Here is a 22,548-nt window from a genome sequence, read left to right as displayed (position 1 = left end):
AAAATATGACTGATAAGACGAACCCCCTCAGCTATCTATTAAATCCAGCATATCAAAGACATAAAAAACCAGATGAATAAATCCATGTTATAAGAGTGATTTAAGGCATGATAAAAATAAAGGAATTGGCACCCATTTTAATAACAATATAATTTACAGCATAGAAATATCATATCTATATTATTTACTTTACAAAATCATTAAATATGTTCTACAAAATATACGTAGTCTTGTAAAAATGGGAATCTCATCAGCAATCAGACCTTACCTACTTGACTAATGAGTTCCTTTTGAATGTTTTCACTTAAAGTATTCATAAGATAACTACATATATATATATTTTTTGTTAAAATCAATATTTAGTATGTATTCATAGGTATTTGAAGTCGTAAAAAAACCTAAATATTTGGACTCTCCTTAAAGAATTTGAATGTAAATAATATATACATAAATGTAACTAACATCTCTAGTCCAAAAAAAAATCGTCATAAATAGTTCTCAGATGATAAACTACCACTTTTTACGAATCACGAATTGAAAATCATTATTTTGCAAAATAAAAAATCCAGTGTTTTGACCATTCTTCTTTACATTGGTTATATAATACTACTTATATAATGTGACTGAAGGGATGGTTTATAAAAAATGCAATAGATAAATAGTTGTGCTTAAAAAATATATTTGTTGCTTTTATGTCAAATCATTCTTCAATTATTTATTTATTTTAAAAAGAAGCAGATGTTTTTAAAATTATTATTGTTTTTTTTTTGGTCATTTATTTTCTCTACAAAATAACAATGGGTCCTTGATTTGTTTCTTTGATATCTCTGTTATTTTTTTGCTCGTTACAGTAATTGTTTACGATCTGTGTACCTACTATCACCTTAAAATCATTATAGATGCCTAATTAAGTTCTTACGATATGTTAATTTATCCCAGACCTTGCCTAAGTTTTACTGGCATAAAGATGCAACGCTTGCTCCTTGGATGAACAAATATTAACGTTGATAGGATTTCGTTAATAATTATTTTGATTTTACCTGAAGGTTCCTTTTGAATTAATTAGATATTTTTGTACCTCTAACAGAAATGCCATCAGATAAATGAATTATATTTCTAAGGACTACAAGAGGATGAAAGTTATCCATTAAATGCTGTCTTTAATAACAAAAATATTTGATATCTACCTATAAATCTATTTACATGTAACAGACTCGACTCTTGCCTATATCGAAATATTATGGGCTTCTATAATTTTTCCTGATACATAAATTGTACAAATATGGTTTATGAACAACTTCATATGGCTTTGATGTTCACAATTTTCAAAAAAAATGTGACATCATTAACAATCTCAGACCATTCTAGGATTTTCGTGATGAATCTCAACACATCGTCCACAGTTTTATATATATTTTTTCCTTGGAGGGGAGAAGGCTTGGTTTTTGGATTTTTAATTTGGTAAAAAATCCACAAATGTTTCTAAACTCCTCACATAAAATTAAATTTTTGTAAAAAAATTTCAAAATTAAATTTTTGAAAAAAATTACTTTATTACATATTTTAGAAAAACAATTTCTGATATTAAATTATTTGAAAAACAATTTAAAATATTTCATTTTTTGGAAAGCATTTTCAAATATTAAATTTTAGGAATAAAATTTCTAAATTTAAGTTTAAAATAAATCAAAAATCCATAGCTGTTTACAAAAACATGAATTTTTTTGAAAAAAAAAATTGAAAAATTAATTTTTGGACTGAATTTCGTATATAAAATTAAATGAAAAAATAAATAAATAAAAAGAAAATTCCTCTGCTGCATAATTTGCCCGAATGACGCAAAAATTATATAGTAAAAAGCAAAATTCTTTAACTATTATCAACTTGAAGAATGAAGGATTCTTCATGCGAGTGATGTAAAAATATGTCCTACCGGTTTGTAAAAGTAAAAGAAATCGAAAATATACTTATATATTTTATACTGTATAAGCTAATAGAGCTTATACAGAACCCTAAAAAAGTCCTGACTAACATTTTTAGAGTTGGACTCAAAATAATAAGAAAACTTTAGGTTTGAGCTCGAACAAAACTTTACAGTCACTTTTGGAAACACAATAAAATTCCTGCTTCAATCATTCGCCACTACTTGGCGTTGTTGTTACATGGATTTTAAACCATTCTAAGTATTTGCTTCAATTTTGGCTATATTTTTGTTGGTTTTAATACCTATTTTAGACAAAAAAAATATTGCTTCCCAAAAAAGAAAAGGATAGCGGAAAAGTAGAAGATAATTCGTCCTATTTTTCTGAAATTTTTTAACAAAAAAGGCAATGTTCAGGTAAAAACTTCATGTCTAAGATGAATCCTTTTTCAGCTATTTCTTATGGTGTAAATTGATTCAGAACTAGGCTACATCACTTCTGAACGGTCATTTCTTAATGAATCAGCCCTGAGTTCCAGGGTTATACTTTATGTATATCATTGTCAGACAGGAGTCAATTAATATTATCATGTGAAAAGTGAAATTTTTAAAGAATGTATCAATAATAATTATTTTAAGAGTACAAAATTGTTTGAACTAATTTACAAATGTTGACCAGAGTAGGATATCCGTGTACAAAAAATATCCCATTAATCGTCGATATTTGATCTATATTTGATTTTGACAAATATGTACTTCAGTCTCTGTCCTGCAAAATTGCACTTTTTTTGCCTAGTATCGAGTACAACGCTTTATAAATACATATATGATACTTATTTAACGGCTCCCATTAACAACAATTATATATATTGTTTGTTCTCAGGAACATGAAAAGTGAATAGGACTCATCAAATCTGTATAACATATGTATCTAAGAATCTTGACTTGAAGTGGAAACAAATAAACCCATTTTTCATTCTGTATTTTTTTTTTTTTTTTTTTTTTTTTTTGCAAAAATAACATTTTTTTCTCTCTCCCTTATCTCTTTTTTAAATCTATGCATGATAATCCTAATTTAGGCCTTTTAGCTCCTTTATCAAAAAAAAAAAAATGCAGACACATATCCAAAAATGTAGAGTTTGCAAACCACATTTAAATCTGATTTATGACTTCATATAGTTATACATTTTAATTTAAAGTTCATTGTCATTTTAAGAGCGGTTGATATATCATATCAATGGAATTGGATACTCATAAATAGGTATAATTATTTGTACCTTTTACATGTATACTGTATATGTTCTGTAGAAGTTCAGGGACGTTTTTGCAATATTAAATTGTTCCGAAAAAAATTTCAAAAATTCATAATTATTAACAATTTTTTTTTTTTTGAAAAAAAATTAAAAAATTTACTAAATTAAGAAATTTTTGTTTTCTACTGGAATTTATATTATTTGTTTTTAGGAAAAAAAATTAATTATGGATTTTTGTTCAAAAAATTTTATAATTGAAATTTTTTTGTAAACATCTGTGGATTTGTAAATTTTTTTCCGATATTATTTCAAATGTTAAAGAATCGGCATACGGAATTTTTATTCGAATTGCATTGGAATCGGTATTGAATTATTTTTTAAATCGGCCCATCTCTAATTATAATGCTTACATATACGTAATCGGAGTAATTCCATCTGACCAATGAGGAAGAAAAAAAAATAACACAATATTGCACGAAATGTTTTCTATTATTGGAACCTATTAAAAAATGATACCATTGAGTAGTTTTTCAACAAACTGCGTTTGCATACCATTGTTACAACCATACCCGTATTTGGAGACGGTTGTAGCAGTTAAAAATAGAGTCGAAGTTAGAAATGAAGAAAATTATACTCAATTAGTTATCAACTTTTAATCGATATATCATAATAGTAGTATTATTACGATTTAAATTAAAGATCACTAATCAGCTTAATAGATTGAATAAATTCAGTTTCACAATTCAACCCTCCCAGAGTTCGACTCTGACTAACAAACATGTTTCGTCACAAAAAAGTAACATTACTAGAAAAATTGCAGCAATTTTTGCAACTGACCGCTTTATACCGAGTGTTATTATACATCAATTTTCTCCTGAATAAAGGGGTTTGAATTTTGATAAAATTAATTCCTCTCTTACAGCACAAAAAATGAAAAATGAGAACATTATCACAAAAAAATTACTAGTACCTATCAAAATCGGTTTTTATTCAATATCTCATTGAAAAGTTGATCATATTATACTCGTGTGATGTAAATTTTTTGTATTTATAGCTTTTTTGATGTTTCAGATAAAGGGCCTATTGCAATTGTCTCCAATCCGCCTCACATGTTTTTTTTGGGAGAGGATAATTGTTTTTTATACATACTTTTAACAGAAGAAATCACGTAAAATTACATGTTAATTTGTGTTGAAAGAAGAAGTGGAGAATAAAATAAAAAGTTAACAAGCTCAAATACAGCCCATTTATTATTAAACTTACATGAATGTATAAAATATTTTTATATCCTATGAAATATTGAACTAATGAGTTGTCGGATCCCTCAAAATATTTATAAAAAAACTATATTTTTTTAACGACCCATCTAAAGTCGATTTGATTCTATTTGAAATATGATTACTTACAGCATACTAAGTACAAGATTTCTATAATATTTGAGAGATATAATAAAAATATCATGTAAATTAGACTATTAGTTATGTTGTTATAAATATGTAGTAGGGATGTGGCAGGCCCAAAAAGTTTGACGTCTAGTCGGTTCTATATCTGCAAGATGTGACCGAATCGGACACAAATACCGTCCTGGAGCACGGTGTTACCTTATTAATATTATTTTATTAATAATTAATTAACTACTAGAGGGCGCTTCAAAATTCGGGATTTTTTGTAAGCTATTGAGTTTATGTTCCCCCTCCCTTATCAATGTAATCTACGCTGATTGGTTGAGCAGTAAACGGTTTCTCAAGAATTATTGAATAATAGCTCGATTTTGTACATCACTCTCTGCCACTTTGTTTACAAACGAATATAAGTAAACAGCGCTTATGCTTTATTGGTAGTGTTGGATTGGTCTAAAAAGACCCCAATCTCATCAGTCCGGTCCTAATAAAAATTTGTCAGTCCTAGGATCGGTCCTAATCGGTTTTTATGGTAACCAACAAAGCTGATATGACGTAGTTACTAACTATGTCCTTTCAAGTGTTCAATATAAACTCCTTCAAGAGACAAAGTACATTAAATTTAAAATAGGAGTTGTGTGGCTAGAACTTTTTTTACACGTTCTAGTTATCATTTTCTACATTTTTATATTATTCAATCCTAGCTATGAAAGAAGAATAGCTATAAAGATAGCTGGGATCGTAGGAGTGAAGACAGACGAAGGTCCAAACTATAAGACATAAACGGGACTGATTTGAAAATCAGGGCTGGAACCGATCCAACCAACACTATTGGTAAACTGAACAAGGTATTTTACTATAATACCTATTAATTAACTACTAGAGGGCGCTTCAAAATTTGGGATGTCTTTCAAAGCAAGTTGTTATCTTTCTTGTATCACAGAACCTTTCCATCGGAAAGAAGCATAAAAATACCTCAAATCAAATGGCAATAGCCAAATATGTAACTATCGTTCTACAGGATCGATTTCAAGGTCTATAATAAGGACGGATACAATCCTGGTAAGTGACTTAGAAAGTGTTATTTGTGAAATAAATTTTTCATGACGCCATATTTTTTGTTTTAGTAGAATTATCAACGAGGAAATTCATCATAAAATGTTATTGATATGATTTGAACTGTCATGAAACTCTTTGTCTCTTTTTCTGCATTTTTATTTTTTGCGAGATGATACTGCTTTCTTGCAAAAATAGTAAATAATTGGCGTCTCTCCCCATGCATACATATGTATATATATATATTTGTAATATTTAAAATGTCATTAATTATACGTATATTTTAGAATAGCAATCGTCTATTACAGTGGTGGGAAAATAGAGGTAAATTACCCCAAATGTGGTAATTTAGAAAATTCATAGTGTTAAATGAAATAAACAATATGCCACTACAGGGGCATTTGCACGGGGTAGGCTGTAGAGGCTCCAAAATTAAGGAATTTTTGCTTTCTATTAAAAATATTTATTAGTAAGGATGAAATTTTTTTAAACTAAATTAGAGGAACACATTGAATTTTTTGTAAATATCTTTGGTTTTTTGAATTATATTTGAAATTTCATTTTTGAATTTATTTTCCCGAAAAATTATTTTATGGAAAATTTTTATTTTTTCAAATTTTTTTGAAAAATTTAATTTCCTGTGGAGAGCAATGGATTATTGAAATTTTTTTCTAAAAAACTTAACTTTTGAAATTTGTTTTTAGAAATTTTTATATTTGAAATTTTTTTCTAAGAAATTTTATTATACAAAATTTTTTTCAAAAAAATTAATTTTATGTGAATAGCTATAGAATTTTTGTCCGAAAAAATAATATTTGAAATTTTTTTTCAAAAAATTTTATATTTGAATCTTTTTTTCTTGGAATTTCATAAACAAAAATCAATTTTTGAAATTTTTTACGTACAGCTGTGGATTTTTGAAGTTTTTTCCAAAAAAATTTATTTTTTGTGAATAGCTATGGATTTTTGAATTTTTTTGCCCCAGTACTAGTTTGTAGTTAGTTCATTTTACTACCAATTATTTTGTTGTAATGCTAAAAAAAGATACTGGACCTCTGGTCTATTAGATCCATAATATTAGGAGCATTAGTCTATTTCATCAAAAAACCTACTAAACTAGATTTCCACACTTCTAATTAAGAATGTTCAATCCCATTTCTCTTCCTACATGAAGAGGCATTTCTGCACTTCTGAGAGCATAATTCATATTTCAACATACACAGATAATCATCTTTTAATCATCTTCAACATGTTTTTACCTATTTTGTATTTTCTTCACTATATGTTAATGCAAAACGTCTTCATATAACTTACGAGTGAGAAGTTTCTTTCGTGCTTCTTCGATATGAACATCCCTATATATTACCGATATACCTATGTAATATATAATATTCTAACGAGATACACCAACTAAGTTTTGTATAATTATTATTGCAATTTTCTTTGAAGAAGTCATAAAGATTCTTAACAAATTTTTTTAATGACCATTAAAAAAATCCTTAGTAACAATATTTATTTTTACAGATGAGAAGGTAAATGTGTCTCTCAACGATTACCTTAGCTTCCTTGTGGATTGATTTACTGCTCATTAGAAGTTATGGGGCGATTGATCGGAATCTGATACTCAGATGTTTTTTTCTGGAATAGGGATCCGGGAAAAAAATTTTAATCTGCAATTCCGATTCTTATTTATTACTTTTCAAAGTTATGAAAAAAATAGGGCCCCTCCCCAAAATTAAGGAATTTTTGTTTTTTACTAAAAAATTTAATATTTGAAGGGTTTTTTTTCAAAAATTATAATTTTCAGTGAATAAATATGTATTTTTGAAATTTTATATTAGAAATGTAATTCTTAAAAAAATTTTATAGAAGATTATTTTTTGGTGGACAACTGTGGATTTTCGAAAAAAATTTAATATTTGAAATTTTTTTCTCTTTGCATTTTTTTTTTTTTTTTCAAAACTATTCCAAAAAACTAAGCCCGCCCTTCCCAAATATAATCCTGTTGACGCCCCTGATAGCAAAATTGTATGTATTTTTTAACTATAATTTAAAATATAAAAGAATCGGTATCGGGAATTTTTACTAGACTCGCATCGGATATTTTTTATGAATCGTTTTCATCACTAATAATTAGTCACTGGGCATTAGTTTATCTTTAGATTTTTATAAAATAGAAGCTGCCAGTATGTAAAAAGAAAACAAAGAAAAAAAGGACAAAATAAACACTGACGATTTAAAAACCTTTTCGAAGGAGATCAGTTTAGCAGTCGATAATTTTTTTTCGATTTGCTGTGACCATCTTTGAGAGGAAGGAGATAGCCAGAAATCCTACTCCATATCTAGAAAGGACATAGACAGTATTTGTTTCAATGTCGATCCTCAATTCTACTCCTATTCTTAAATGGACTTACAGTTGTAACTCTCCAACAAATATTTAACGTTACTCACTGTAATTCATGAGCACAACACTAGAGATTACTTTTTTTATAGATATTCTCTCTTCAAGAATTAAATAAATATGATAAATTCTAGTGTTGAGACATGGTCCAGCACCAAACTTTTTTTCAGTTCGGTCTTAATTGATTTTTTCTATACCGATTTGGAACGATATTTTGGTCAAGGCCAAAGGTCTATCTTAGACCGCAGAGTGATTATTTTCTGTTTCACTTTGTAGACCAAGCTTGATTGGGTCTCACTCTATGGACTGTTTTTTTTTTTCAATTTGAATTTATGGACCGATTTTTTGCAGTCTCATATATTATGAGAGACCTTTTTTTCTATAGATCAACTGTCATTCATTTTTTTCAAAAAAATTTCAATTGTACACTATAAGTTCTAGAACATATACTGTATACATATAAGAGAAAGCGGGATCAAAAATTAATCCGAACTATCTCTGTTTAAACTTCTTATACCGTCATTGTACTTGAAAAAACATATGATGTCATTTTATAAATAATTTATCTGTAAAATCAGTCTAGACCAATTTTTTTGGGACCGAACTAGGCTGATTTTTTTCTTTTAACCGATCTAGACCGAACTTTTCCTTTGCCGAATCAAGACCGAATTTTTATATGGGACCAGTAGAAACCGAACTTTTTGTTGGCCCGATTTCATTTAGTCCAACAAGAAATCCTAGTCTCAGACCAGTCTAGGATTTCCAGACCGAAACCCAACACTAATAAATACTTCGAAAAAAAAAAACACTCTTCATATTGCCAAATAGAAAAAAAAACGGGCAGGTGTTAACTTCATATTTCAAACAACTCTGGTTATTTGTATTGTATCTCATAAGTTTTCCTGTAAAAAAAAAAAAAAAAAAAAAAAAAAAAAAAAGACGGTAGGCCAAAAATTAGTCGGAAGTTTTTAAAATGTATCAGTTCCCAAATTTGTGTCTCTTCCTCAATCATACGGACACATCCTAATCGGAAACTAAAAATATCCTATGGAGCAATAATGGCGTAATCATAGATATGATTGAGTGATTTAATCATAAATATAACTCAACCATCTTTTGAATGTTATTACCATCCAATACTTATGAGCATGATAAATACTTTAATTCAACCTTTATTAATTAATTATAGTGTCAAACTATTATCGTGCATGAAAGATACAGAGGCTTTACTGAATGCATACAATTTGTCAACCGACTTATTTACTTTAATTTAATATTCGTGATAATGATGCCATGTTAAGGGTGTTTTAAAATATGATTCGTTGTTCATGGACCAATAAAGGGAACGGGAGTGATTTTAAGCCCCATATTAAGAACCTATACAACCCTTGAAGTTTGACGATAAAGTTTAAGTTTCCATGTAATAGTTGTAAAATAAATCTGTTGAGTCTCTTGAATAATTATATGTAGGTCGAAAGGAACATGTCGTTAGAGGGATCATTTGATATTTGATTCATTCATTAGTTCCGAAGAATTAAAAATAAACGATTATAGGGGAATTCAAGAAAACTCATTAATATATTAATCAAATCATAATCAACCTATAAAAAATGAGTAACTTAGCTCAATAACATCATTCATAATAGATTTGTTCCGTAAAGAAATAAAAGTATCCAGGAGACTAAGTGATTCCAATATTGAGTTATTGACATTGCCTTACAAAAGGAGAATATTGAAGAAAAATATAAATTACTTGAAGGCGCTCGTATTGTATTATTTTATTTTATCTATTGCAGGGGAAACTTTATCATATACATTATAGGTATTGAGTGGAAAATAAAAAAAATACTCACACAAACTATTCAAAATTTTAGGGACTTCAAGTGTCTGACTTGAAAAGTTCCTAATATTGATTGTTTCTATGAAATATCAGCAGTATAAAAATATACATTTTTTTTTTTCATTAATGAAAAAAATGTCATCAAAGCGGGAAATAGGACTAGAGATCTGAACTGATCGTGCTGATCACACTTCAACTGAAATTTCAATGTTTATTGGAGTCTCCATGTAGTCAATCTACAATTTGAAAATGGAATATGATGGAAACTTTGAAAGGAAGATGACTCAGGTAAAAAACCATTAATTTAGCACAAAATATTAAAAACTGTATTATGAGAAAACCAACCAAGTCAATGTAAAACTATGTTAAGGATCTTGGAGTCCCTCAACTTCTAGATAAAAAAACTATCATAACCAGATGTTCAGTCTTTAGTAATAATGAAAAGGCCTATCCTTAAAAACAGTATGAAAAGAAACCCACCCTTTTCCAACATTACAAAAGACTTTTAAATGACATTAAATCTTAACCAGCGGGAATAGTTATTACTTTTTCAGATTTTTTTTTTTGATGTAGATCAATTTTATAGCCGTCGTAATGACCGGTTAAAAAGTTTTTGGTGGATAAATAATGCTAAAAGGATCATCACCATCACAAAAAAAAGCCAGGATCAGCCATGGTTTTGGGCATTGTGGTATGTAATGGCATTGTGGCATCACTAATTTATTTTCCTGCAGCTATAGGCGAAAGACTACGTTGAAATCCTTCAAACAAATTGCTTTCTTGGATGGAAAAAATATTTGCTGAAGGTAATGTAGTCAGTCCTCCAGCAGAACGGAGCTCCTACACACAACCCCTAAATTATTTCTGGCAGAAACAAAGTGGCCATCCTACACTCCAGATGCAAACTCCTTTGACTATTCATTCTGGCCGTAAGTTGAGATGAAGGCATTGTTGAAAACGCTAATAGAGTGTGATACCCATGAAGGCAGATATACAAAGTCTAGACTAGAATTATAGAATTAATCCAGACTACATAAACAGGAATTGCATGGCTTTCCAAAAAGAGGATAACTGTTATAGTGACAGATGATTGTAGCAGAACTGAATAAATATATAACAGGCATCCATTGGAATCAATTTTTATAAAAAATATATTTTTTATAAGAATATTATAACAATTATAAACTGTCTAAATGTCAAATTTCCACACCCTATATGAACTTGAAAATCTTACAATATTAAGCTAGTCACAAAAAAATAAAGCAAAATTTCCTCAAAAATAGCTGACATGAAACCCTGTGATAGTTGTGCCCTAAAGTAAAATTTATCCACTCTATTTTTTTTTATATAATTTAGTTTCTTGCCATTATCACACAGCAAACTCAACTTATCACTAAACATAATGGATCCCTACGAGTGGGGCACTCGCCCATGCTGCTTTAATTTTGGGAGAGTTTAAATTATATATATTTTTTTCCATGCGACTGTATTCAACTTATTTTCAGATTGAATACTTTCAGAGCAGTCTATAACTATTACGAGTTTCCATAGCTGAATTTATATTGGAGTGGTATGATTTTAAACCTACTTTTGTCTAATTATGCGGAAATGCCAATAAAAACACCTCTGACTCCTTTAAATATATTTATTTTCCATATATTTGGTAAGTAGGTGTGGGGTGGACATTAAATAGTTGTCTATTTAAAAAGATTTATTTCAATTGTGAGTCCTTCACTATATAATTACTTACTTCTTCTGTTGTTCTGAATAACAACCAAATTAATTTATTATTTAATTAGAGGAGGAAAAACCTGAAATTCATTGGATCTTTATAAAGATTGACAATTTTATTAATTAATTGCAGAGATCGAGTTGTTTAATAATAATAAATGCAAATACAATACATTGAATAATTCTTTATTTTGATGTGCTAGCGATAGGCTTAATATTACTTACTTATAAAATTAATGATAATAATTAATTTGTAGTTCCATCAGTTGCAATATTTTTAAGACCAATTAATACGTGACTGGAACAATGATAAAATTACTACAATTAATCCTTATAAGTAATTTCCCAATTTAATTCCTTAATTACACTTTTATTTCATCGATGCATAAAATATACAATAATATCGAAAAATGCAAGTCCGTTATGTCTATACATACACAAAATAAAATAGATAAGTATAAAAATCATGGAGATTTGTCTGTCGTGACGTATACTATTATAAAATGCATACCGACAGCCATTTTTGTTTTCATAAAGAATTTGACATTTATAAATCAATTCGAAAAGGAAGAACAAAAAAACAATAAGAAAATGATCTCATTTCTTCAAATTCAAATATGCAAAATAGTCCCCCTCAAGACACACAATTATACATTCTTAAGGTGCAAAATAAGGTCAAATGAAATGTCACAAAATAAAAATATAAAGTATTTATAAATAATTATACGACTATGAATGTCGTCCCCGGCCATTCTAACAGTAAAAAAACCCCTCTAGTTTCATTATAAATCATGGTTAATTATGTATAAACGTTGTATCCATCAATTGGACACTGGACAACTCATTCAATTCCTAGAAAATATAAACATTTGATTACAAATCTAATGTATATATTATAGGCTCATTAAATGAAACCAATACTAACAAGACTTTTTATGACTGCATCAGAAAAAAACATATATCTATGTAATATACTTCGTTAAAACCATAAAAAAAGGATTTTAATTAAAAAATTATTAGACAGTGTTGGACAATAACTCTTTAATTTTAATTAAATGCACTTGTTGAAAGGTTGAGTGATTTATAGTGACGTAATATTTTCCCTTTCTTTTGAGATTACATTTCAAATTGGTTGACAATGTGGTGGCTTGTGACTAAACGCTTGTTGTCGAATTTATCAAAAAGAAAACGGGGTTTGCCAATAATTTTATTTGTTGTCACAATTTTGTGTTTTGTTTCTTTTATCAAATTTTATTTGTCCCCTTTGGTATTTATAAAAAAAAAAAACATTCTGTCAAAATTGTCAAAGATTTGTTTAAAAAACCCTCCTTCCCCAAAGAAAAATCCTCTTAAAAGCCCTGACAATAAGAACGTTTTTCTTTTGTGAAAGAGGTGGGCATTTACATGTTACAAATGATAATCTTTGTCTTACTTCTGTTGTTAAAGTAATCATCCACAAATTTCATACTTGAGATTGATTGAACTCATTTTATGTAACTATATAAATAAATAAATACATGCTTATAATATGTATGTATGTTTTTGTATGATTTATTCAAGCACTTACTTCAAGTTCAAATATGATTTGGTATACATAGCAAATAATTGATTATATGTACAATGTACGTACATTGTACATACATGGTTCTTCAGTGTTACCCTCCGTTTTTTATGAGTACAATTAACACATAGATGATATCCCCGCAATAATGAAATAATAATATTAACCAGGGCTGAGGAATCCCTTAAATTTCAGGGTGAGTCCGAGTCCCGAGTCCGAATTGAACTTCAAGACCGAGTACGACTTGAACTTTGAGATCGAGTACAACTCTTGAACTTTGAGACCAAGTGCCGAGACTAACGATAATTTCAAGTCCGAGTTCCGAATCCGGTAAGGTGGTAATATTTTTGCTATCCTTTTATTTTTGTTTATATAACTCGATTGGATAATGATAATATACTTTCAGTGGCCTACACGGCTACTTAATGTGAAAATAAAAGATTAAAAGTACACTATCCATACAACTATCCTTTAGTTTCCTAACATAATTAAATCGTAAATAAAACCATAATATTGGGCTCCAGACTAAAGGGAGCTTTAATAAACTTTTATCCATTTAACATGAAATATATTTATTAATAATAGAATAGAAGAAAAAGGACTCGGGACACTTAATCAATTTTGACGAGTCTAAGTTCTAAGAAAACAGAAAATTTTCGAGTCCACGAGTCTGTGTCCACAGCTCTGATAACAACAACTTGATTTTTTTTTGTAATATTACTTGATGCGCCTGGGATAACTTTAGATACCTTGATACCCCTTCAATTATTGAACTTAATTTTTCACTGATTAAACAAATACTAAAAAATATATAAATGCCCCATTTTGACCTAAAAATCTCATTATTCCAAATTAAATATGGTTTGAAAGGCTTCAAACTTTGCCAAAGTCAGTTTTCGAATGTCGTCTGCAAAAATTCAATTTTGTGCAAAAGGCCGAAATATTAAACAAAAAAAGAAACAATCTAGTATGCAATAGGTAAAAATGAAATAGAAAAATCGAGAAACTAATATTTAAAAAAACCACGTCATAAAAAACAGTCATTTTGAAAATGCATTCATAATAATAAATCATGAAAAGAGATCCATACAATAAACGAATGACAATAAACTATGTATTAAACACATTGTTGCATGTGAATATTAATTAAACATTGTATATAGATTTGAAAAAACTAAAAGTTTTATTCTTGTTGCACAGGCACTCTTCACTTTTGCAAATGATCCAAGTCGACCTATTTTAAAGACTAAAGGAACTCAAAGTTGATCACAATAGTCTACTCTAATTATCTTTGTTGATACTCTTCAATGTTCATGATCAGTTTTGATATTTCTCAATAAATGATAAGAACATTTAATAAACAGAATTAGTTTGTGTTCTAGAATATAAATTTTACATTTCATTTTTGTAAAGATACGAATCAAAATCCACGTATAGGTATAATAATCAGTACATATCTTTGAAAAATGTTAATTGAAGTTCATCACTAACAGAGTCTTATCTTAAGGGGATTATTCTTTCAAGTGAGGTGGAACTTCAATGCCAAATTATTTTGTTCTATGCACCAAGAAGATTGGAAAAAAGATGTAACTTCAATTAATTTGTGATTACTTATTTGTTTGTGTGTAATATTTTCATTTGGTTCTTTTCCTCTTTATCAAAACAAAGTTTTCCTTTATTCTTAAGATAACTAGTCATTAATAAAAGATCTAGAATAGAGGAGTGGCGATTTTTTCATTTCCAAAAAAAAAAAAAAAAAATGACATTAATCAAGCTTTAGTCGGAAGGAGCGAATATATGGAGGCTATTAAAATGGAGAATAAATTAATAACAAATTTTGATTCTACTTTTAAAGAAACATATTTTTGACTCTTATTTATTCAGATCTATTTTAATTTTTAATATATTTTTAGCATACGCTATTGTATATACTCAAAACTAAAAATTTCGTGAATGTATTTTTCAAAAATACCCAAATGCCCCAGACAAGATATTTCCAGAAAAAAGATGGCAGTTCTTGACCATATTCTAAAACGAGTGTTATTTGATTAAAAAATGTCCAGAAAGTGAAGAACTATATTAAAAAATAGAAGAATTAAAATCTTATTTATGTATCCAAAATTTAGCTGGACAAAGGGTCAATATATAGTTATAGTTGTTTGGATTTCAAAACTCACTATATACATAAATAGCGAAACGCATAAATCAGTTCTTACATTTTATATGTATGATAAATATTAGAGATGTAAAGACTGTATACATCTTTGCAAGCGTAAAAAAAAATACATATTTAACTATAAGTTTGTAACTTTAAGAAACGACATATTTGCTGACAAAGGTCAATAATTAACTATATTACTTGCTAATACAATGCAATTTTTAAAAGTGTGGGAGGAATAATTATTAATAAAAACACTAATATATTGCACCTTTTTTTTAAATTTACGCACGTGAGGATTTTGACAATTTTTACAGCTCTAATGATGATTTTGAGACCCCAAAATGCTCTAAAATGTTTTTTTCTCTTTTTTATAAGGTGGAATTTTAATTTAAACACGTGAGGGCGAAACTAAATGGACTCTTAATGGATGCATTTGTTCAACCATTCCTCAAATGGTTTTTTTTTCTTCTTCTTCTTTCAGAATGGTAAAAATATATTAAACTGTTTTTTTTCTTCATTTGTTCGCATTTTAAGAAAAGTAAATCATTATCAGTAAAAAAAAAAACAAAAAAACCCATCACGTTATATGTTTGTACACAGCATTGAATGAATAATTATTATATTGAAAATCACTTTTTACAATTCAAGCAAATTAACTTAAAATTCCACATATTATACATAAATAACTAAGTAGATTTATTTGTTTAAAAGTAATCGCAATGACCTTGATGATTTTTTTGGGTCATTATACTTATATTATATACATAGTAGTCACTTCGTAAATTATAATTTTTTTCTTCAAAAGATGAATGAACAAAATATTATAAGGAAATTGCTACTCCTTATTTCCAAGGAAGGAAAAAAAAACAAGGTTAATATTTTGAAACAAAAAATAAATAGATGTATTTTTTTATTTTTTGCAAAATCTGCACCAAAATGATAAAAGAAATGATAATATATTTATGGTTGTAAAAAATCCAGGCTACAATTTTTTTTTTTCAATAAAACATATCCATTCTTATTAGTGTTGGGTTGCGGTCCGGAAAATCCTAAACCTGTCTGAGACCAGTATACTTTTTGTTGGGTGGAATTAATTCGGTGACACAAAAAAGCTTGGTCTTGGCCACTCTCATAGAAAATTCGGTATAGATCGGCTCGAAGGAAAAATTTGGTATAGATCGGTCAAAAGGAAAAGTTCGGTTTAGATCGGTTCCAAGGAAAAATTTTGACTAGTTCAGTCTCAAAAAAATCGGTCTAGACCGATTTTACAGATAAATTGTTTATAACATGACATCATGTACAATGAATCGATACTAACTTTAAACAGAGATAGCTTGGATGAATTTAAACCCCGTCGTCTCTCGTAGAATACATAATTCTGAATTCGAGCATCTTTTGATATAGATCATCCAGTTAAAAATATCCTCCTTCGATGCCCTCTATCTTCTTTTGGTCCTAACTCATGGAGAACATAGAAGGTCATTTCATCTGGTCTATATCAATTAAGAATTATCTTAGGCCTTTGAAATTGTCAAATCAAAAGGCAACATCTAAATTTCAAATTTTCATATAATTTTGGCATTAGTACACAATTAATAAATCTTTTTTTTTTATTTATTATAAAAGGATGGATATATTCCTAGTTCATAACCAAGGAAGAAGTCAACTCTACTCTCTTATGAGGCTTACTATGGTTTGGTTTTCTTCTTCAGTACATTGGATAAAACCGAAAATAATCGTTCCTTAATTGGAGACCTAAAAAAATCGGTTAACGGTCTGAGAATGCAGTCTGGACAAAAAAAATCGGTCTATACCAAATCACTTAAGACAAAACCGGACAAAAAATAGTGACTGGACCGAGTCTCAACACTAATTCTTATGTCTATAGAAGAGGAGGACAAGAGAGGAAAGAAATAGGAGATAACCATCACATCTGACGAAGACTCAATGTCCCTTTAATATTGGGTTTTTTAATATTTATATGAATATAGCAAAGTTTGTCTGTATGTACGTAAACTCTTGGGTATTCTTAATTACTCGTACATCAGTTCTTGCTTAATTCAATCAAAAAAAGATGTTTCATTAAGGAAATTAGGACATTTCATTATATGACTAAGATATACAATTTTAGTATTGAGTGAGTTTATACCATTTGATTAAATTGTGTGAAACGCTGCTCCATTGCAAAGAGTTATCTTCTATACTATTGAAGCAAAATATGTCTAATAACTCCAGGTACTAACGTTAGTATACTTACGACAGTTGTTTGAAAATTCGGTACAAAGTCTTAGAAAAGGCACTACTGGCGCGTATTGAGCTTATATTTAGTTAGTAGCATCTCTTTGAAGAATACATTCCAACTTTCGGCAAGATCAGTTTATTTCTTTCTGTTTGGTATTCGTTTGAATCGAGGAAGTGGAGTGATTTTCAAAAAAAATGGACGAAAAATAATTTCGTTTTTTGTTTAAACATTACTTTATGAAAGGAAAATCACCTCAAGTGACTAAAATGAAGCTTATTAAACATTATGGGGACTCGGCACCTTCGATTAGAACTGCTTAAAAGTGGTTTCATAATTTTTGGAGTGGCCATATGGGCAGAAGTGACGCTGAACGTTCTGGACGCTTTGTTGAGGTTACTACTCTAGAAATCACAGATGAAATACATGATATGGTGATGAATGACAGAAGAGTGAAGGTGCGTGAGATTGTAGTGCTGTGGGCATCTCTAGTTGATCCCCTATTTCTGTTAATTTTGCGAACATAACTGCTGAGGTGTAAACTGGGGCAATGTCGTGATGGAAAAGGACTTTTTTGTGTGCCAATCGAGGTGGTTTTGATTGCAGCTCCGTTTTCAAAAGGTCTAATAACGATGAATAATATACAACTGTATTAGTTTTACCCTTTTTCAGACATTTGATGATGATAATTCCTTACAATTCCAAAATAGATTTTCCATCATCTTTTCAGCCGATTCCTCGATTCAAACAAATGCCAAACAGAAAGAAATAGATCGATCTAGCTGAAAGTTGGTGTGTATTCTTCCAAGAGATACTACTAACTAAACATAACCACGATACGTGCCAATGACTCTTACTTTACACTTTACAATGACCCTCGTATTTTCGGTCTCAATATATAGACCAATTTTTTTATCTCAATCTATAGACCGATTTTCTGTCCTATCCTGATTTATGAGTTGTACAAATATGATTTATGTAACAAATTTAACTTCATATGGATTTATTGTAGGTCGATGTTCACAAATTTGAATCTGTCTAGGCTGAGTTTTAAATGAGATCTATCCAAGCCAATATTTTGTAAGAGCGATTCAGAACGAATCTCAACAGTAGTGTGTACATAGATCAATTCAGTTCTGCAGATACAAAGTTCAATACATTATAGCAATGGCTATTAGGCCATGAATTACTGAATTGAGTTGAACAAACTCCTACAAAAAAATGTAGGTGTTTTAGAATTGAGAAGAGAATATACATATTAAAAAGGATGATGAACCTTTAAACACCAAATAATAACCTAGTATACTGACAGAGTACGTTGAGTCATATTTGGTTCATATCTACCGTATATCAGGAGCAAAATATTGACTTTTAGCATCATCATCTTTTCTAAAATGTGACTATTTTTTAATTTAATAGCAGATAAAAAAAATAACAAGATAAAACCTGTTATATATATATAACACAAGTAAAGAGAATAAGCATAGCAAAAGTGATGGAGATTTGAAGTCAGTCAAAGTCAATAAGGCCTTTCAGTTTACATATTTAAGAACTTATATTCAGGGGCGTCCGTAGGGGGTCGGCTGGAGGGACTGTAACATCCCCCCCCCCTCCCCGGAAAATAAAAAATAAAGGAATTATGGCTTTTTACTAAAAAAGATTTAGGTAAGGATGAAAAAATTTAATATTTGAAATTTTTTGTAGAAAAAGTACATATTTGAAATCTAGTTCTTGAAATTAGTGTCCCAAAAATTAAATATTTGAAATTAGTTTCCAAAAACTTTAATATTTGAAATTTAGTTTTTGAAATTACTTTCCAAAAAAGTTAATTTTTTGTGAATAGCTGTTGATTTTTAAAATTAGTTTCCAAGAAATTTAATATTTGAAATTGTTTTTGAAAATTTGATATTTAAAACTATTTTCCCAAAAAATTGATATTAGAAACTTTTGGTGAATAACTGTGAATTTTTATTTTTTTCCAATTTTTTATTTAATTTTGTGAACGTCTGTAGATTTTTATTTTTTTTGACAAAAAATTAGAATATTTGAAATTAAATTTTTGAAATTTTTTGTCAACAGCTGTGAATTTTTAAATGTATTCTAAAAAAATTCAATAAAACTAGCTGCCCCCAAAAAAAAAAAAAAAAAAATATATATATATTTATATATAACCCTGTGGACACTCTGATTTTGCATTTTTTATCTATCTGATTCGATGTGATATGCATACAAGATAAAATTTAAATATTAAGGTAGAGTTTCAGTAGAGTATGGGTTGTTTGTGAAAAATTGCGAATGTTCAAATATGACTTAAATAAAAATAAAATTGGTTTGTATTATTGTTTTTTAACAAGGAATAGTGTTGAAACTCGATCCGAGACTGATTTTTCGTCAATTTCAATACGTGCCAGTAGTGCCATATCTCGAACTTACCACGGATTTTCAAACTACCCTCATACAAGCTCCAATAACTGTTCTTGACAACATCATTATATGTCAATAAACATTTTGAAAAAAGAAAATATCAACAACCTTATAAGCGTATTTATTTTAAATGCATCTTTAGGAGTTCAAGAGGAGAAAAAACGGATGTTTATCATTTATTCAATGTATATTTATTTATTTAGGTAGTTACTCAAGGATCGAATATTTATGTATACACTACTTTGAGCTGTATAAATATTGACCGTTCCCTCTCTATCTATAAGTAACATTTATAAATAGTTCAGGACTTTTCGCAGTTAGGGATCAGATCATATTATACTTACAGATATTCAGTTATACAGGACTCTCAATTTTTGAAATCCGTTCGGGCGGGGCTTTTTAATCGTATTTTGAGACTTCATTAGTTTGATAACGCCGTTTAAGCAGGATCTCAAGTTTTTAAATACTTTATGATAAGTAAACATGGAAACAAAAATATTTATTGACTTCAGATTAAACATTAAGCTGCAATTGTGCCTTGTATTGAGGCCGAGATGGTGTCTTTCATTTGAAACATTGTGTTGCTAGATTAGATATTTTTAATTGTTATGATTTATGATGCGTGATAAATTCAATAGAATTGTGGCGTGAGATTGATTGAAAAGTTGTGAGTCTCACTCCAATTGCGTGAAGGTTGCTTGGGAACCCTGTATATAAACAATACATACAAAGGACCAATAAATATTCAATCATGACATCAGAAGTATCAGCATATATTATCATGAATAAGAAAAAAGGAATGTTCAACTCATTTACCATTTTATTGCTTTGATCACTTCATTTTGATAAATGATTTTATATGTATACATGTGGCACAAGAAATATATCAGCAATAAATTTTTCTCACCCTACAGATACCTACTGTCATAAGAATCTCTCTCTTTTTTAATTCTTAAATGATTATAATAGGTGTACACTTTAAAAGTAGTCTTTTTATGTCCTATTTATGGTCATTTGCCTATTCAATTTACTTTCAAGATGTCATTAATGATTAGAAAGACATTAATTCGATTTGTCGTTCGAATTTGTACTTAATGAGACAAATATCGAAATATTTCCTTGTTTGCAAATAGTATTACTTCTTGGTCAGTTCCTTTTATTTATTTTTTTATTAAAAAAGGTAAAATTGCACTTTAGTGTATGTAGTACAAAGAAGTTTGACTGAAATCTCATCATTTTCATTTCTAACAAATTAATTTGTTATTTATCGTTTATTTGACTCAAACTTTCTTTTATATGTCCACATAGTTTGTATACGTTTCTTGGATGCTATACAATCTTGCAAAAAATTCAAACATTCCATCACTGTACAATCAATACCCAGTACCTACCTCATTGAATGCTCAGAACCATAAATTTAGAGTAGTTTATTTATTTTTTATACCATCAAATCTATTGGTATCATCTCGTTATTTACTCTTAATTTAAATGCATTCAATCTCTCCATTAAATATTTTAAAGTGTCAATTCGGAGCTGAAAGGGCAAAAATTCTAATATTCGACCCCCAACCCCCTATAAAAATGACTAAATGACCTTACCATATTCAGAGTGTTAATTATTATCCTTTTATTTTCGCACGTGTTAATTTTTCTCTCTATTTGAGTTTGTTTCTTTAAACGAGTGAATTGACACAATCAATAATATCACTTAATCTTAACTCATATAGTTATTTATCCTCTCTGTTATAATAATAATTTTAAAAATATAAAAAGAATTTTTTTAGTACAGAGAAAGAACACACCGGTCTCTAAATGACGACGATCCAAGATCTACTAAAAGAATATTATTATTAAAAGAATAAAAAACTCGCTTTTAAGACGGGGGAAAAAATCTTTCTTAAATCTTTTTATTATTGTTCTTTTTTTTTCTTTTACTGAAGTGAAGTGTCACTCCCGGCCAGTTTAACAAAATACATAATATTATTGCTTGTATACAACTAACACGAAATTTGTTCGTTTATTTATTTGCAAGGAAATGTGTGAAACTACATTCAAATGTTCAGTACTACGTAAGACATTCATGCCACGTTAAATGGGGAAAATATTTAAACAATTTGCCTACCACTTTCTGTATTGGTTTAAAGACTATAATTTGATTTTTTTTCAAAATTAAGTGTAAATTACATATAAATTTCTCGACAAATTATCGTTATTTTCCATTATCAAATTCTTCTTGTTAACCTTTTGAAGTTGCTGCAAATTGTACTTAAAGTAGCTAAATTGATCTTAACAGTAATAAGAAAAATGATAAATGTACAGGATTATCATCTGAAAGGCTATATCAGGGCCGATATAAGTCTCTTAAATCAAATAAAGGTTATATATAATTATAAGTTAACTATAGATGAAAATCTTAAAAAATTAAATTATCCAATAAATTTGAATACAGGGGCGTCCGCAGGATTATATATGTATATATATAATTTTTTTTTTTTACAAAAAATGTATATCAATTTTTTTGGGAAAAGATTTCAAAAATCCACAGCCATTCATAAAAAAAA

General features: G+C 28.7%; 1 protein-coding gene across 1 annotated transcript in view; it reads right to left on the bottom strand.

The window, feature by feature from the left end:
* LOC121118510 (lactadherin) overlaps positions 1-21,823 on the bottom strand; it is a 142,166-nt gene extending 120,343 nt beyond the window's left edge. Inside the window, exon 1 of the mRNA XM_040713092.2 lies at positions 21,587-21,823. Coding sequence (XP_040569026.2) covers positions 21,587-21,589 — 3 coding nt within the window. The 5' untranslated portion in view covers positions 21,590-21,823. The remainder of the gene's footprint in view (positions 1-21,586) is intronic.
* Positions 21,824-22,548: the final 725 nt, after the last annotated feature.

The sequence above is a fragment of the Lepeophtheirus salmonis genome, chromosome 5 (genome assembly GCF_016086655.4).
Source record: "Lepeophtheirus salmonis chromosome 5, UVic_Lsal_1.4, whole genome shotgun sequence".
NCBI classification, from domain to species: Eukaryota; Metazoa; Arthropoda; class Copepoda; order Siphonostomatoida; family Caligidae; genus Lepeophtheirus; species Lepeophtheirus salmonis.
The sequence above is the reverse complement of the archived record's forward strand: the minus strand, read 5'-3'. Positions and strand labels throughout refer to the sequence as shown.